The sequence below is a fragment of the Mya arenaria genome, chromosome 8, assembly GCF_026914265.1.
Source record: "Mya arenaria isolate MELC-2E11 chromosome 8, ASM2691426v1".
NCBI lineage: Eukaryota > Metazoa > Mollusca > Bivalvia > Myida > Myidae > Mya > Mya arenaria.
In genome coordinates this window covers 54,790,584-54,808,889 of record NC_069129.1, presented here as the reverse complement: position 1 = coordinate 54,808,889, position 18,306 = coordinate 54,790,584, and the positions used below count along the sequence as shown (strand labels likewise).

At 40.8% G+C, this 18,306-nt stretch overlaps 1 protein-coding gene across 1 annotated transcript in view; it reads right to left on the bottom strand.

The window, feature by feature from the left end:
- Positions 1-17,980, bottom strand: part of LOC128243796 (protein-glutamine gamma-glutamyltransferase K-like) — a 32,023-nt gene extending 14,043 nt beyond the window's left edge. Inside the window, exons 1-11 of the mRNA XM_052961745.1 lie at positions 17,877-17,980; positions 12,849-13,131; positions 11,914-12,022; positions 11,408-11,565; positions 10,907-11,037; positions 9,232-9,385; positions 7,869-8,020; positions 3,789-3,902; positions 2,079-2,253; positions 707-845; positions 16-125 (exon numbers count right to left, since the gene is read on the bottom strand). Of these exons, the coding sequence (XP_052817705.1) occupies positions 16-125; positions 707-845; positions 2,079-2,253; positions 3,789-3,902; positions 7,869-8,020; positions 9,232-9,385; positions 10,907-11,037; positions 11,408-11,565; positions 11,914-12,022; positions 12,849-13,110 (1,504 nt within the window). The 5' untranslated portion in view covers positions 13,111-13,131; positions 17,877-17,980. The remainder of the gene's footprint in view (positions 1-15; positions 126-706; positions 846-2,078; positions 2,254-3,788; positions 3,903-7,868; positions 8,021-9,231; positions 9,386-10,906; positions 11,038-11,407; positions 11,566-11,913; positions 12,023-12,848; positions 13,132-17,876) is intronic.
- Positions 17,981-18,306: the final 326 nt, after the last annotated feature.

The following is an 18,306-nucleotide window of genomic DNA, read 5'->3' as shown; positions in this document are numbered from 1 at the left end:
TTGATGGCGACGTACCATCACTCGTCTCCTGTGGCGTGGCGTCGATCGCCTGCCAACCGTCGTACTTCCGGCGAGGCTCCAGATCCGGCCGCACAAGCCACACCTCGTTCCACACATGGAAATTCCTGAAACACAGGACGAAGTTTAACGTGCATGGATACATGGTCACCGGCTAGTTTCTCGTAATAGTGTCTTCTTTGATTTAAACGTATTATTGACCGCATATTTTGCTACTATTGTTCGTGAAGTACTAGTGTTCGTGAAAAAAGAAGTTGAAGAAACAAAAACATATCCTCTAATGCACCAGTCAACTGTAACCACGGCCCCCTAGGCCCGGGGAATAGCGGGGACTTTGACTTTCGGCCCAGCCAATCCCGGGCAAAATTCCCACCCTGCGGCGACAAACTGCTGGTAAAATCCCCGCCAAATGCCCCCGCACTTGGGAATACCTAGGTAAAGCCCATTCCTCGCTATTTTCGGAGCGAAAACAAAACCACCGCATTCACTCGGCACTGCGCGGCCACCTGAAAGGTAAAGACACGTCCCATTTCCCCCGCTATCCCCGGTATACCCACGGACCAGCGGGGGCCGTGGTTTAAATTGACTGGTGCATAACCGTCTGTGCCATTATAATCATCTAAGAAGGATACAGACCTTAATTAAAGGTGACATCATACATAGTTTAGCCATGAAAAGGACCGCTTACCACACAGAATCCGAGGACAGGTTTGGTAGGTGTTTCCCTTCATCGCTAAAGTACTTCTCGATACACAGGCTCTCGTCTGTGTCGTGGGCGGAGGCGAAGTTAGTCACAGAGCGGCACGGGATGCCTAACGCCCGGCACACTGTTGGGAAATAGCTACAGGTACATAAACTTCACATAAAGCAATGGAAAAATATCAACATATGTCAAAACAGATTTTCTCTCAGTTGAACAATGGGCATTATTCAGAGTACAGTCGAACCCCGTTGGCTCGAAATTCCAGGGACCGGCGTAAATACCTCGCGCCTCGGTAAATTCGAGCCAAACGAGAATGCTTACCTTCAATATAAAGAAATCGGTCCTTTACATACAGTTCGAGCCAGCAGAAAATTACAGCCAAGCGGGTTCGAACCAACAAGTTTCGACTGTATCAAACAATATTTCAGAAAAAAAGCAGGCACTTTAGCTACGCATTTTGCACATTCAACATGGATGTCGTCAAAGACACATGTGCTAAGCTTCATGTCAATAGCTTTACAGGTCCGAAGTTATGGTCAGTACAACATAATGGTTACGCACACGTCAATGGCATCTATTTATGCACCTTCATGATTCACCGTTACTTGAGACAGCACCCGAACAATACAGCTTTACCATCTTATGTTCGATGATTTTGGGTGTTTATTTCCCGATGTTTGTTGCCGTGAATAAACAAGGTGTTTCATCTCCATGTACATTTTTTCATGGATGACCCCCCCCCCCCCCCCCCCCCCCGCCATACCATACCACCATAATAGACTAAGCTCACATAAACAGAGACGGTATTTCGTCTTTCGATTAACGATGATTTTTTTTTAATCCAAATTGATTTTTGTTCCAAACGACATGGTTAATATTTAAGATCGTTTTCATTCTGCCGCGTTATTGTTTACACGAGTACCCGAAAACCCGCTGGTAAATAACGATAAGGTTCAAATTTTCTACCCGACCATACCCTAAATAAAGCATCATTCGGAACTCCTCGGCCATTTTATCGAAAATAACCTCGGATGTATGCCGATACACCAGTAAAAGTAGTCCGTAATTGTTTTAAATTATATCATAAATAAAATGTTGTAGCTTGTATTTATTGATCTAAGTTTAAATTGATACCCAGTGAAGTGTTTTACTGCAAACGTAATTAAGATTCCATAGAGTTAAGTCATTAAGTTTAACTGCTAAAATAAATTACTACGCGATCTACTTGCAGCGGACTTAAAGAGTGTATGTAAACCGTCCATATACATTCGAGGTTGTTTTCGATAAATATGGCCGAGGAGTTCCGATTATTAAAGCATTAGTTTATTTATCAACTTGTATCCCTTTCTCTACATACCAGTGGTCGTGACGCAAGAAAACACCCAGCATTGTCCAAATTTAACCGGAAGTCCAGTCTTCTTGTGTTCCTGTAGAATCTTCACACTCCCCACCCACGCCCACGGCTTGTTGCCGCCTTCATATTTACCCGACCAGTTACCCTCAAGTACACCGTTGTCGTCAAATGCGTTTACCTAAATGATCAAGACAAAACGTGTGATCATGAACACATAAATCGCAACTATAACAATTCATGGCACAGCTGGAAGCAAAAACCAAGCTCTCGATTTGGCTGGGGCAGGGATAGTTTGCATTTCTTAAACTAAAACCCCTTTTCGAATTTAGGTTAAAATTTGACTTTACTCTGTCTATTTATTCAAATGAGTTTGCTGCAAAAGACTGCAGTGGTGCTACAACGCTTATTATTTGCAATAATTTACTTGTAGCATTTTAGTCACTGAATTTTATTTTATAAGAATACATATATATTTTGCAATATTCAAATGTACATTGCATATTAATTTTACAATGTTCTTTTGTTCGTTACGTATCCACCACGTTACAAGTACATGCTTTAGATATTTATCTTTAATTCATATCGCCCTAAGCGCATTTTGTTGTTAAAACGTCTTATTTCTAAATGCGGCGGTCCAGCATGGAAAAAAGTTATGTAATATTAACTTATCAATAGCCTTGTGACAGTCACGTGGTAGATACTGACCAAAAGATACTGATAAAACATTATTCTGGTTTTGACAAGCGTCGAGGATACACCTCTGTTAGGATTTCCTATCAAAATTACAAAATATATGAACATTTTAAACTAGTGAAAAGGAATTGTTACCACTGTTATTCATTATTATCACAGTGAAATAAAACACATAAAACTTGTATGCTGTTTTACTTGGATACTTTCGAAGTGAGCGTTGGACAACTAATAGTTATAACAACATTGCTTCATAGTCGACTAAGACTTCGTGACTAACCGTGCATTCCGGACATTACTTTTACTACTACTACTTTTAAAACCCGTGACACGACCAGTTTTTCATCTTGTCATCAGTGGCTACTACAGCAAGCAGAAGAAAACAATGTACACAACACGGTAACAATATGTTCACATTCATATCAATTACAAGTATCCCGATTTAATGCAAAACGAGTGACCCTGATGCACTTACTAGTATTTGGTCAAGCAGAGCGGGTTATGTACCAGTCAATTGTAACCACGCCCCCCCCCCCGGTCCATGGGCGTACCAGGGATACCCGCGGGGAAATGGACCGTGTTTTTACCTTCCAAATGGCCTCGCAGTGCCGGGTAAATGCGGTGGCTTTGTCTTCGCGCCAAATAGCGGGGAAATGGCCTTACCTAGGGTGGGGGAGGGGGGTGGGGGCGTTTTGCGGTATTTTACCAGCATGTCGTCCCCGCAAGTCGGGGATTTTGCCCGGGCTTGGCTGGACCGAAAGTCGAATTCCCCGCTATTCCCCGGATGGGGGGGGGGGGGAGGGGCGTGGTTACAATTGACTGGGGTATTAAGTGCGACGAGTCCAGCGATGGTCCATATGTGCCTGCCGTTTCTTTACCGGGACATGAAGTTAAATGAACATGGATTAATTTAAAGCCTTTGGTTACCAGCTATTTCGACATTGTTATAAGTGTTGTACCTGCGGTGCAGTCACGTCCCCAACTTGACCTGTGGATAAAATCTCAAAGTCTCAACAAACCTACCATCTTGGCGATCATACGAGCCACTTTGGTGGGCTGTGCCATAGCTCTAATGTTTTTCGGTCCGAAGCCCCTCCGAACCAGCGAGAAGCACACGTCCAAAATACCCTCTTCAAACTGAAAACAAGGGACACAAGTGAACATGATAGTTAAGTTAACCTCCTTCAACAAAGAGGCATCCTTCAACACGTGTTTAAGAAGGAGTGATAGGCCTTTGTATATGCACACAATGTAAACGCAAATGAATTATAACCCTGCTTTGCAATAACAAACGTTTTATGACCGGCGACGGCAATATTGCCGACCATCCGGTATCGAGGACCATGGTCACCGTTAAATCATTGATGATGTCAACATTGCCGATCACCCGGTATCAAGGACCATGGTCAGCGTTAACTTGTTGACGATGTCAACATTGCCGACCACCCGGTGTCAAGGACCATGGTCAGCGCTAAATCATTTACGATATCACCATGCCGATCACCCGGTATCAAGGACCATGGTCAGCATTAACTTATTGACGATGTCAACATTGCCGACCACCCGGTATCGAGGACCATGGTGAGCGTTAAATCATTGACGATGTCACAATGCCGACCACCCGGTATCGCGGACAATGGTCAGCGTTAAATCATTGACGATATCACTATGCCGATCACCCGGTATCAAGGACCATGGTCAGCGTTAACTTGTTGACGATGTCAACATTGCCGACCACACGGTATAAAGGACCATGGTCAGCGTTAACTTGTTGACGATGTCAACAATGCCGACCACCCGGTATCAAGGACCATGGTGAGCGTTAAATCATTGACGATGTCACCATGCCGACCACCCGGTATCGCGGACAATTGTCAGCGTTAAATCATTGACGATGTCACCATGCCGACCACCCGGTATCGCGAACAATGGTCAGCGTTAAATCATTGACGATGTCACCATGCCGACCACACGGTATCAAGGATCATGGTCAGCGTTAAATAATTGACGATGTCAACACTACCGACCATCCGGTTTCAAGGATTATACAGAAGTTAAAACGTTGGCCGCACGGTATCAAGGACAATGCAGTACTTATGACGCCGACCATGCGGTAGCAAGGACAAAGCAGTGTTTATGACGCCGACCACGCGGTATCAAGGACAAAGCAGTATTTATGACGCCGACCATGCGGTATCGAGGACAATGCAGTACTTATGATGCCGACCATGCGGTATCAAGGACAAAGCAGTGTTTATGACGCCGACCACGCGGTATCAAGGACAAAGCAGTACTTATGACGCCGACCAATCGGTTTCAAGGACAATGCAGTACTTATGACGCCGACTGCACGGTCTCAAGGACAATGTAATACTTATGACGCCGACCACACGGTATCAAGGACAATGCAGTACTTATGATGCCGACCTAGCGGTATCAAGGACAATGTAATACTTATGACACCGACTACACGGTATCAAGGACAATGCAGTATTTATGAAGCCGACCAGGCGGTATCAAGGACAATGCAGTACATATGACGCGACCACGCTGTATCAAGGACAATACAGTACTTATGACGCCGACCAATCGGTTTCAAGGACAATGCAGTACTTATGACGCCGACTGCACGGTATCAAGGACAATGCAATACTTATGACGCCGACCACACGGTATCAAGGACAATGCAGTACTTATGACGCTAACCACGCGGTTTCAAGGACAATGCAGTACTTACGACGCCGACGGCACGGTATCAAGGACAATGCAGTACTTATGACGCCGACCACACGGTATCAAGGACAATGCAGTACTTATGACGCCGACTGCACGGTATCGAGGACAATGCAGTATATATGACGCCGACCACGCGGTATCAAGGACAATGCAGTAGTTATGACGCCGACCACACGGTATCAAGGACAAAGCAGTATTTATGACGCCGACCACGCGGTATCAAGAACAAATCAGTATTTATGACGCCGACCACACGGTATCGAGGAAAATGCAGTATTTATGACGCCGACAACGCGGTATCAAGGACAGTGCACTACTTATGATGCCGACCACGCGGTATCAATGACAAAGCAGTGTTTATGACGCCGACCACGCGGTATCAAGGACAAAGCAGTATTTATGACGCCGACCATGCGGTATCGAGGACAATGCAGTACTTATGACGTTAACCACGCGGTATCAAGCACAATGTAATACTAATGACACCGACTGCACGGTATCAAGGACAAAGCAGTGTTTATGACGCCGACCACGCGGTATCAAGGATAATGTAGTACTTATGACGCGACCACGCGGTATCAAGGACAATGCAGTACTTATGACGCCGACCAATCGGTTTCAAGGACAATACAGTACTTTTGACGCCGACTGCACGGTATCAAGGACAATGTAATACTTATGACGCCGACCACACGGTATCAAGGACAATGCAGTACTTATGATGCCGACCTAGCGGTATCAAGGGCAAGGTAATACTTATGACGCCGACTGCACGGTATCAAGGACAATGCAGTATTTATGAAGCCGACCAGGCGGTATCAAGGACAATGCAGTACTTATGAGGCGACCACGCGGTATCAAGGACAATGCAGTACTAATGACGCCGACCAATCGGTTTCAAGGACAATGCAGTACTTATGACGCCGACTGCACAGTATCAAGGACAATGCAGTACTTATGACGCGACCACGTGGTTTCAAGGACAATGCAGTACTTATGACGCCGACTGCACGGTATTAAGGACAATGCAGTACTTATGACGCCGACCACACGGTATCAAGGACAATGCAGTACTTATGACGCAGACTGCACGGTATCGAGGACAATGCAGTATTTATGACGCCGCCCACGCGGTATCAAGGACAATGCAGTAGTTATGATGCCGACCACGCGGTTTCAAGGACAATGCAGTATTTATGACGCCGACCACGCGGTATCAAGGACAAAGCAGTATTTATGACGCCGATCACGCGTTATCAAGGACAAATCAGTATTTATGACGCCGACCATGCGGTAGCGAGGACAATGCAGTACTTATGACGCCGACCACGCGGTATCAAGGACAATGTAATACTTATGACGCCGACTGCACAGTATCCAGGACAATGCAGTATTTATGAAGCCGACCAGGCGGTATCAAGGACAATGCAGTACTTATGACGTGACCACGCGGTATCAAGGACAATGCAGTACTTATGACGCCGACCAGACGGTATCAAGGAAAATGCAGTACTTAATACGCCGACTGCATGGTTTCAAGGACAATGCAGTAGTGATGATGCCGACCACGCGGTATCAAGGACAACGCATACTTATGACGTCGACCACACGGTATCAAGGACAATGCAGAATTCATGACGCCGACCACACTGTTCCAAGGACAATGCAGTACTTATGACGCCGACCACACGGTATCGAGGACAATGCAGTAGTTATGACGCCGACCACACGGTGTCAATGACAATGCAGTACATATGACGCGACCACACGGTATCAAGGACAATGCAGAATTCATGACGCCGACCTGTTCCAAGGACAATGCAGTACTTATGACGCCGACCACACGGTATCGAGGACAATGCAGTAGTTATGATGCTGAACACGCGGTATCAATGACAATGCAGTACTTATGACGCCAACCACGCGGTATCGAGGACAATGCAGTATTTATGACGCCGACTACGCTGTATCGAGGGAAATTCAGTAGTTATGACGCCGACCAAGCGGTATAATGGACAATGCAGTACTTAAAACGCCGACCACGCGCTATCAAGGACAATACAGTACTTAAGACGCCGACCACACGGTATCAAGGACAATGCTATACTTACGACGCCGACCACGCTGTTTTTATGACAATGCAGTACCTATGACGCCAATTACGTGGTATCAAGTACAATGCAATAGTAATGACGCCGACCGCATGGTATCAATGTCGACGACATACTTATTATGGCGTTGACATTGATACCATGCGGACATCAACTAGGCTTACTACTTCGAAAAGCCGAGAAGCTAAAGAGAGATAATCGAGCGGACACAAACGCTTGTTCGTTTTTCACAGTTTGTCAATGTGCATAGTCGTACCTGTCCGAAGTTCCACGGCTTAGCCCCGCGTGTGAAAGCATTCCCCTGGTAGACGCAACCGGAAGGGTTAAGCACGTACTCATCCAAGTCGTACGTCTCATCCGAGTTCTCCGGGTCCGCCGGTTTCCGCTTCTCCATGTACGTGCCGTCATCTAGTTTGGGTGGGACGGTGAACAAATATTCTTAATTATTTGGTTGTGTCTGAAATGTAACTATGCTGGCAAATAGGTAGACCGGATTTTCGTGTTTTTTTTGTTTGCCGTAGTTGTTGTTGTTGTTGCTGCTGTTGATGTTGCTGCTGCTGTTTTTATGCCGGCATCTATTATCACTGATAGCATTTATTTATAGATTAATACACAGGTTACAAAGTTCGAAATATGGATAAAATGTCCATTCACCTATACACTTCATTAAAGAGGGCCATTATCAACACTCCGGGGCTATTATCACTCATTGGCCCCGCGCGGCCATATATTGAACTGTTTAATACACATGTTTTGACTCAAGTTATCAGTAGTCTGTCGATTCGATGTGCCGATTTCTACACGATATGTTTTATCTTGCTGGTAAATTTTCTTTAGGGTAATTTTCGTGTTTATCAATATGGCAATAACTACTTTCAGTTTAGCTGAATTTAAAACGGATACATGAGTAAGAAAACGTCTTTAGTGTCAATAAATTAGATAATATCGATATAGGAAATTTCAGATTTAATTAGTTAATGAAGTGTATAGTTGAATGGACATTTTATCCAGAATCCGAACTTTGAAAATTTTCCAGCACACATTTATTCTTCCCACTGGGGCAATTATCATCCAAAAGCCATGGTTAACCGTGTATTAGCATCTGATAAACGCAACATCTTCGGATATGTTCGGATCGCGAATCACCGCAAAACAATATACATTTTACATGGAAATTGTTTATCTTGTTATTTTTTTATTTGTGTCAGCAGGTCCCGCAAGACTAAATCAACATTTTAGAAAGTGTTAACCTATGATATGTTAAATGAATTGTTGCCTTTAGTGTTTCAGTTTTACGTTTAAAGGTGATTTCAAGTGGTTGATCTTTTCCCGCGTTATTATGACGTCATTCAATAAACTGTTAATTCTGTTTCCGGTTACGGTCGGGTCGTTCTAGTAACAGAATGGATGAGAAAGTATAAATGTAAGGATTTCTTCAATGAAATGAAGTATTTTTTTAACAATTCTTAAATGAAATAATGAACTATTGGTGTAAATATAAGTACATCTAATGAATGCGCAATTGATTCCTTAAATATGTGCGGAATCTTATAACTATAGCAATAGCCTGGCAGACTTTTACATGAACTCCTCGAAGAACGTACCAATGGTACACTTACCTTTGCACCAAGGGTTGAATAGTATGGCTATATCCGTGTCCAGCTCGTACCGGAAGACGAGGGTGGTGTCGTTACCGTCCTTGTCCTTCCCGAAAGAGTAGCTCTTCACCGACATCGTCCACTCGCCGATAATACAGTTTGCAGGCACGAATATCTATACAAATTACAAGTAACAAGTTTACCGATCAACTTGTGGATGGATAGAGGGAGACATGGCATATTTACATATGACATAATATTATAAAATTACTAATACAGGTTAATAAACCATGCTCTCGGGGTCATATATTACAGTATATCGTATTTGAATATGAAAATACATAAAGTACATTTAAGGAGCAAACAACCAGTTATAGCAAAACTATTTAAAAAGAAAATAAGATCAGGCTAGTTGGATTTTTTAAAGTTTAAAATACAACCGAGATGATTGTGCATATCTTAATCAGCTTTTGGCAATCATTTTCACACATAATCCGTTGGAAACATAAATTGTTGATATTGTGTCTAAATCGAGCTTGCAAATACAACGGCGATGAGCCAATATCATTTTGGTCACATAAAGTGCATTCTTCTTCAATACCATATCCTTTCCGAAAGGCATTGAAATTACCAAGTCTAAAAATTATGAGAGGTAGTACGTATTAACATGTTTCGAATTAAAATACTCTTCAATTTATAATCAGTTCTGTAAATACTAGCATTGTAACTTTTTTCTCATTTAGAACACTACTCCAAGTCTGTTTGTATTTCTCTTTTAGATATATTTCATTAAAAATTAAAAATATTCTTGTGCACCATGATAATGCAGTTTTTTTCATATAAAGCTCAGTGTCCACATTCATTAAAGATATGTTTAACATTGTCTAGCCATGGGTATTGCTTTTTTATCGAATTATTTATAAAGTAGTTTATATAATATCGAATATAAGTTGTTATTGTTTTGAGATAAAGTAAACCAGAATCCTAAAATCCAATTCTTAATAGCAATATATTAAGTGGGAGTATACCTTAGTCACCATAGAGCATAATATGCGGTGTACTTTTCTTTACTTTTAAAATAAGTTCCATTCTATCAGTATGTATTTTTTCTATTGAGCTTAGATCACCAAAACCCCAAACTTCACAGCCATATAACACAATTGGTTCAACATTATCAAACAGTTTCAATTGACAATCAACTGGTAATAAGTTTATAATTTTAACAAACTAGCTAAATAAGGCCTTTTTCACTTGATCAATAACATCTTGTTGTTTGCCTTTACAAAGTTTATTTTCTTTGAAAAGTAACACACAAATATTTAATTGTCTCTACTACTTCAAATCTTCGACCTAGCACAACGATATCTGTATCCCGTCTTGGTCTATCACCAAGTATTTTATGAAGTGAAGGGTAGGCAAGTCTATAATCGCTAGTCGAAAACACTCATTTATAAACGCATTAACTCATAATCAAAGGTTTCGGATGCATTCTTTTGTTTAAACGTAACGAATGTATGCATGTGTGTGTGCAATTATTCGTTATGTCATTGATAAGGCACCTGTATAGACCTGAAAATCGTTGGTTGAATTGTTGAATCAATGTGTCATTTATAAGCGTAACACATCAGCATGATTTTATAAGATATAAACTTGATCAAAGGCATCTACAATGACAATGTTTCATTAAAAAAGGTACCTGTAGGGAGATGTCGTTTCCGTTCTGCTTGAGCTTATTGGCGCCCCAATCGTCGGCCTTGAACGTTCCATTTCCAGTTTCATCCACATCAAACTCCACTTCCGTTCCACGTGTCGGCAGGGGATTTTCGCCTTAGAAAAATGAACATCAAGCTGTTGAAAATAAACACTGTATAAACGAGTCCTTTGGCTGTGTCCATCCACGCCGCGGCGCTTGGACAATATCGATGAGTTATTCAAGCTAATGACCTTTCGTAGGTTATGGGGTTCAAAACAACTGTATTTGGAAACAAACTCTGCAAACACAGGGGCAGAAGAGAACTATTTTTTTCATAAAATAGATGTTTCTGCCCCTGTGCCTGCATAGGTAACAATGTGCGGTATAAGAAAATCTTAAATAGTTTCAGATTTTAAACCCAGTCACTTTCGGTACAAGTAAAACTATTATTAAACAAATCTACACTACATTTATGTCTGTATGCAAGTAGTAAACTATTCTCACCCAAAGCGAAGTTGATTTTGACGTCATTTTTCTCGTTGCTGTATGGCCTGTCAAGTTTCAAAGTGACCTTGAAGCTATCTCCGCGCCTGATAACGAGCTCAGCCGGAAGTTCATTGCCGTCAACCTTCCGCTCCTTCGTCCGCCTGTAGTCATCAGTTCTGGATATGGACAAAAGGAATCGTAACAACTCGATCATCTCCGTTGTGTGTGTGCGCGCGAGCCTGTGTGTGTGTGTTTGTGTGCGTGTGTGTGTGTTCGTGCGTGCGTGCGTGCTTGCGTGCACGCGCCGGGCTTTTCGTACATTCTTATTACACATTCGTTACAGTTACTGAGGGAAACACAAATGAGTAAAAATATTAACACTTCGTAATTTAAATCGAGCTTCAGAAATTAAGTAATCGTAAATTGAAATAACCTCGATCATCATTGGCCAACTACGCAAACAAATAAAACAGATGCATAAATGTCTTGATATCTTTACATCAAATACGAAAAAAGGTATCTACTTGTGTTTTAGCGTGTTTTCCGGGATGTGCAGATCAATGTCCAAGACATTTATCTTCTTGGCCAGCTCAACCTTTGGCGGTTCCGGTCGCACGGGTTTCGGTGGAGTCTCTACGCCAAAAACGTAACAAAGGAGTGTAACCATGGAAAACACCATAACACATCGCAGGCGGGGCAACATGTAACGCATTAGGGAGAGTTTTACAACAAAGCAATAAAAAAACCTTTACAAGGTTGACCTTGTCAATGTCTGTACATGTTTTCAATGTATTGTCAATACACAGAAGACATACATACACATAAACAATTCATGGAAATAAAAAAGGAATATTATGACATTTCCAAAGTGTATATATAACTGTTTAATATCGATATATTCAATAGAATTAACACACGAACATATCGTCTCCGTGGCCGAGTGGTTAAGGCATCTGGGTTTGGAGCGGGAGGACATGAGTTCGATCCCTGGACCGGTCATATCGAAAGACGTTAAAAGTTTGTACAAGTAGATCTAATGCCTGCCGCTTGACATTTTAAGTGCAGTGCTTGGAAAAAGTTTACTCAGTACTGGTTGTAATTCGTTCTTCGGTGCTTTACACCGTGTACGGACAAGGACCAAGGGGTCTCTTTGAAAGGAGCTAGAGAATCGCACCCAGACTTCCTTGTATCCCACAACTGCCCTTTCCGCGTGCTGTCCCTTCAGCATAAACAAATGGACTCATTAGAAATAAATGCATGCACTATCACGGGTTATCCTTGACCACAAGGTTGAAGAAATACATGCATACATCAATCATATGGACATTCTCATGCAAGAAATACTTTTGAATGGCGGAAACGTTTGTTTAATCGATGTTTTAGGACGAAGTCAGTGGGTTTCGACTGTCATCAGTTATAACACATTTGCATCTATATCTGTAATAACGAATTGACCTACCGGGCCTCTCTTCTTTGGGTTTATCTTCCGATGCATGGCGCCCTCCTCGACCGCGTCTGCAAAATAAACTGTCCCGCACCCAGTAGTATGGCGTCCGCCGCGCCCGCCCGTAATAGTACTCATTCCAGAAGGGCGAACTGTATCCACCGGAACTGGAGTCATTGTCGCCGCCGCCGCCGCTCCCGCCGAAGTTGTATCCATAAGAGTAACTCGGGTAGCCGAACGAGTAGGGGTTGATTAAACTCCGATAGCGGCAGTACATGGTTGGTCAGGGCTGGGGCGTCTTAAATATTATGGAAGAAATATTAAAATAAGCTCCGGAATGAACGAATCTTTATTTCATTCAATGCATGAAGAGTTTAACAGAGGTATAAATATCAGAGGAACATGCTACATAAATATGTTCACTTCTTAACACATCTATATATTACCTTTTTCACATTACATATAGATTTTCTAGTCGATTGTATTGCCAGTGTCATTATTATGCAGAGTGATGGGACTTTATGGGCGAGGGATTGTTGAGGTCGGTGGTTGGCGGACTATTGATAATATACTTAAGCATGTTTTGTGCTTTTCCTCGGACATTTCATTATAGAAAAAAGTCAGTTTACGCGGTCACATGACCAACTGACTGTAGATAAACATCACGTGGCCAACTGTCCTAATCAACTAAACTTAACACGACACCTTGTTATTGGACCGAATTGTATGCAAGTGACAGGATACATGTATGTATTTTTTTAAATATATTTGTGTCGTGAGTTGTAAATAATTATCACGATTCTCGTGTTTTTCTTATCGGTATACAGGTGGCATAAAGTTGTATTTCTATTTAATTCAACCTAAAGTGAATCGCGTAGGTCTAACGAGTTGTGTTTATTGAATTCAACTTAGAGATTTATTTAAATCATCCTCGGGTGAATAGACTAATGGCCTAGGGTCTAACATGTTGTGGTTGTATTTAAATCACCCTCGGGTGAATAGCCTAGGGTCTAACGAGTTGTGGTTGTATTTAAATCACCCTCGGGTGAATAGCCTAGGGTCTAACGAGTTGTGGTTGTATTTAAATCACCCTCGGGTGAATAGCCTAGGGTCTAACGAGTTGTGGTTGTATTTAATTCACTCTCGGGTGAATAGCCTAGGGTCTAACGAGTTGTGGTTGTATTTTAATCACCCTCGGGTGAATAGCCTAGGGTCAAACGAGTTGTGGTTGTATTTAAATCTCCCTCGGGTGAAAAGTCTAAGGTCTAACGAGTTGTGGTTGTGTTTAAATCTCCCTCGGGTGAATAGCCTAGGGTCTAACGAGTTGTGGTTGTGTTTAAATCTCCTTCGGGTGAATAGCCTAGGGTCTAACGAGTTGTGGTTGTATTTAAATCACCCTCGGGTGAATAGCCTAGGGTCAAACGAGTTGTGGTTGTATTTAAATCACCCTCGGGTGAATAGCCTAAGGTCTTACGAGTTGTGGTTGTATTTAATTCACCCTGGGGCAAGTGAATATTCGGCCCATTTTTTAACAAAAATTGAAACTTAAAAAGGGTTTGCTTTTACGTATTAAGCTCAAGGTTTCATTCGTGGGAACAAGTACGTTTAAAGGCAGACCAAAGCGGTAACAATTTCCGCTCCGTTGAAATCAGTTCTGGGACACAATTGTTTGCGAATACAAATCATTTCTTGTAAGGCAAGATATTTATTAAGACAAGATCAACATCTGGGCCTCACAATAAACCATCCTACGTTTAGCTTAGTTCACTGCAAGTTTACGAGAATTAGGTTTACAGGAAATATTTGATGGTTTCGATTTGTATGGACTGATTTTTTTTTAAATTGAAGATATTTTAAACGAGACTGTATATACTCGCTCCGTAATGGTATATTCAAAACCGTATTTATGTAATTGTCCAAGGTCAGAGTTACGTTATGTACAGGGAAGTCGAACTAGTATGGATTGAAGGAAAACAAACAAACACCGTTTGAATGAAAAACGGGCAATTATTAAAATGCCATAAATATTGCTAAGTTATTCAAAAGGTAATTTAGAAAAGTTGTCTGAAAAACATATCTGGGTGTACCAAAACCGCCCACCCCTAAATGCATATGTTAACAAAGTGGTAAGAAAATAAAAACATACAATTACAAAAACAACATGAAATCTCAAAATTAACAAAGTTTGGTCAGATAATAAAAACATACAATTACAAAAACAACATGAAATCACAAAATTAACAAAGTTTGGTCAGATAATAAAAACATACAATTACAAAAACAACATGAAATCTCAAAATTAACAAAGTTGGGTGAAGACATTCGGAAGACCAGTAGGTATAAGGCAATGGAAAATACAAAACGTTGCCCAGAAATTCAAAACAATTACAACAACAATTGGTATAGCTTAAGGTAGGAGGCGGTAAGTGAAAGAAACGGAGAAAAGAAAACAAGGTAGACCTTGGAAAGAGCGTCCATAAAATTAGAAAGAAAAAATAAAATGGAGAAGGTGGGGAGGTGGTGGTAAAAATATATTCCAGAGACTGGCGAGCGCTAAGCATATGCCAGAGAGAACAAAGAAGAATGGCAGAAGCATTCTGATTGGCCTGTAGCGTCACGTGGCACAAAAAGGGGGAAATTGATTGGCTCCTGGGATAAAGTACCCGTATAGCTAATTCCCGAGATATTGCCTAAATCCCGTACCACGCACGTACCGAAATAAATTGTACAACGGCCATAAATAATTTTATGTTTGCATAAAATTGCATTTATGTAATTGTCCAAGGTCAGAGTTACGTTATGTACAGGGAAGTCGAACTAATATGGATTGAAGGAAAACAAACAAACACCGTTTGAATGAAAAACGGGCAATTATTAAAATGCCATAAATATTGCTAAGTTATTCAAAAGGTAATTTAGAAAAGTTATCCGAAAAACATATCTGGGTGGACCAAAACCGCTCAAAAGGAAACGCCGCCCAGAGTATATATAAATTTATTTGTGTGATATGAAAGTAATAATTAAGTGTAGTTATGATCAGATATGACTTTTGACAGACAAGTTCTACTTTTCAGTCTTGTTTTTCGTTTTAGTCCGATATTTCCTCCTATGTAAATCATATATGCACGAGTATGCTGGTTTTATTGAGGAAACAAAAAATACGAAAAAATATCGTAAACGCCCTTACTTTTAAAGCTGCACTCTCACAGATTTACCATTTTTACAACTTTTTTATTTTTTGTCTGAGAATGAGCCATTTTTTTGCGTAAATATCTGCAAACCAGTATTAAATAAAAGATTGCTGACAAAAGATCAGATCGTAGATTTTCATATTTTCGTTCCAAAATTAATGTTCAATGTCATAAACCATACAGTTTAAGAAAAATTCAAAACATTTTTTGAACATCAATACAAAAATCTGCGGTCTGTTTTTTGTCAGCAGTTATAAATGACTGGTTTACATTTCGAACAAGTTGGGTCGTTCCACAACAAAAAAATAAAAACAGTTGTTAAAACGTTCAGTCTGTGAGAGTGCAGCTTTAAAGTTACTCACTCATGTTTTTGGACTAGAAATTAGTTTTCCCGATAATGCGTCTGAAAACACTTATTTTATCATTATTTTACTCTATGATATCTTGATTGCAGATAAAAATACAGTTATAGCATAAAACAGTATTTTGGTTTTTAGTTGGCTTCGAACCCACGCCGGTAAAGTCAAGATAAAAGTAAAAAACAGTCGGCTAGTCCACACGGTCACCGGACCTTTAACAAAAGTGGTGGATATGTTGACGTGTGTAAGCTTATTTGTACTCGCACTCGGGCCTTGCCCTTTCGGCGAGTGCTCCGTTAAGATTGTTAGTCATTTTAGGTTGTTGGAGCACAGTACACAGACAGAATGTAACCCTGGTTAGAGCTACCCTGGTTCTTTAACGTGCACCAGGGTATACCTTTGTCACACGGGACCGCCCATTTAACGTCCCTACGGGAAGACGATAAGTATTTTTAGTGATGAGACGTGGAATCAAACCTGCGACCCCTTGATTGATAGTCAAATGTGTTACCACCAGACCACGGATCCGCCACAGGATATGCTGACCTCTTAAGGATACATTGATAAGATTACGTGATATTGTCCATCAACCAATCACGCAACAACACAACCGTAATACATTTTCAACATTGTGGTCTTCAAAGACGATATTTGAGCAAATATCAACATTTGCTGATGGCTTCCAGCTTTTGGTATTTTTGTTTTAACACTCCGTAAGATTTGCCACACTTTATTTCGTAATTAAAACAAAAGTGCATTTTACGAACCACGAGCGAGTTACTTTAAACAATTGTCTGTCCTGCTACTGTGCTTCCTATGCCACACGGTATGAATTTTACCCTACAATTCCTCAACTCTTCTCTGCCAGTACAAGGCCACAACGAATAATTCTTTTCAAATCCGCTCAATGCAAAGCCATACAATTATGGAGTTTTGAAATCAATTCTTTTGTAAGAGATCTTTGTCCATTATCTTTTTATAGTCTGCAGTAGTAAAGTACATTCGGCGTATATAAATAGCTAAAATGTAGATCAAAACAAACGTCAAGGTCGGCCGCATAATTATGAATCATTTTTTATCCCTGACCAGCGTACAAGAGTAAAAAAATATTAAGAACAATTCAAAGGAAGTTTGCAAAAATATCAAATATAATATTAATATATAAAAAAATATTTTAATCATGGTGTGTAGCTCATGACACATTGCAATAATCCGGGACAAAAGTGTGCATGTTATTGCTTATGATTACTAGCTATTAAGACATCGCTTTCGGGTATTATTTTATTTGCTATAGCAACGTTGTACACTACTCAAAAATGAAATGTTCGCGGACACTGCGTTTCCACGCTGATCCTGGAGTCATTTCAGAAAAAAACATGACAAGTGTTTGGGGGGGGGGGGGGGGTTATTGTAAAGAGAAGATATTGTACAGTAAATTGTCTTTAAATTGTATTTGGCCCTGATAAAACAGTAAATGATTTAAATGAAATTACCTTATTGGATCTTCAAATCAGTAATCCTACCACTTTCTACTGAGCAAAATCGTGCCAATAATGATCAACAAAAACGATCTGTGTTTACATGTTACTAAGGTGAGAAAATGAATCCCTTTATTATAATAGTAGTGTGCTGTATAATGCCTTACATCTGTGGCATACATAAATGCCCTTATTTTACCAATGAGTCTAGCGTATCAAATGACGTGGCAGCGGGTAGCTAGCCGGTCTACAATAGCATAGTTAGTTTTTTTCCGCATTTAAGTATTATTATCTACCTTCTTTTTCGAAGACTATGCATAAAGGGTCGAGTGATCAAATTAAAAAGTCTAAAAATAATTAAAATGTTCCCCCACTGTCTAAAAACGAATTCTATGACTTAAAGGGACTAGTAACCAGATGAAAAAAGAAAATCATCAAAAGCCTA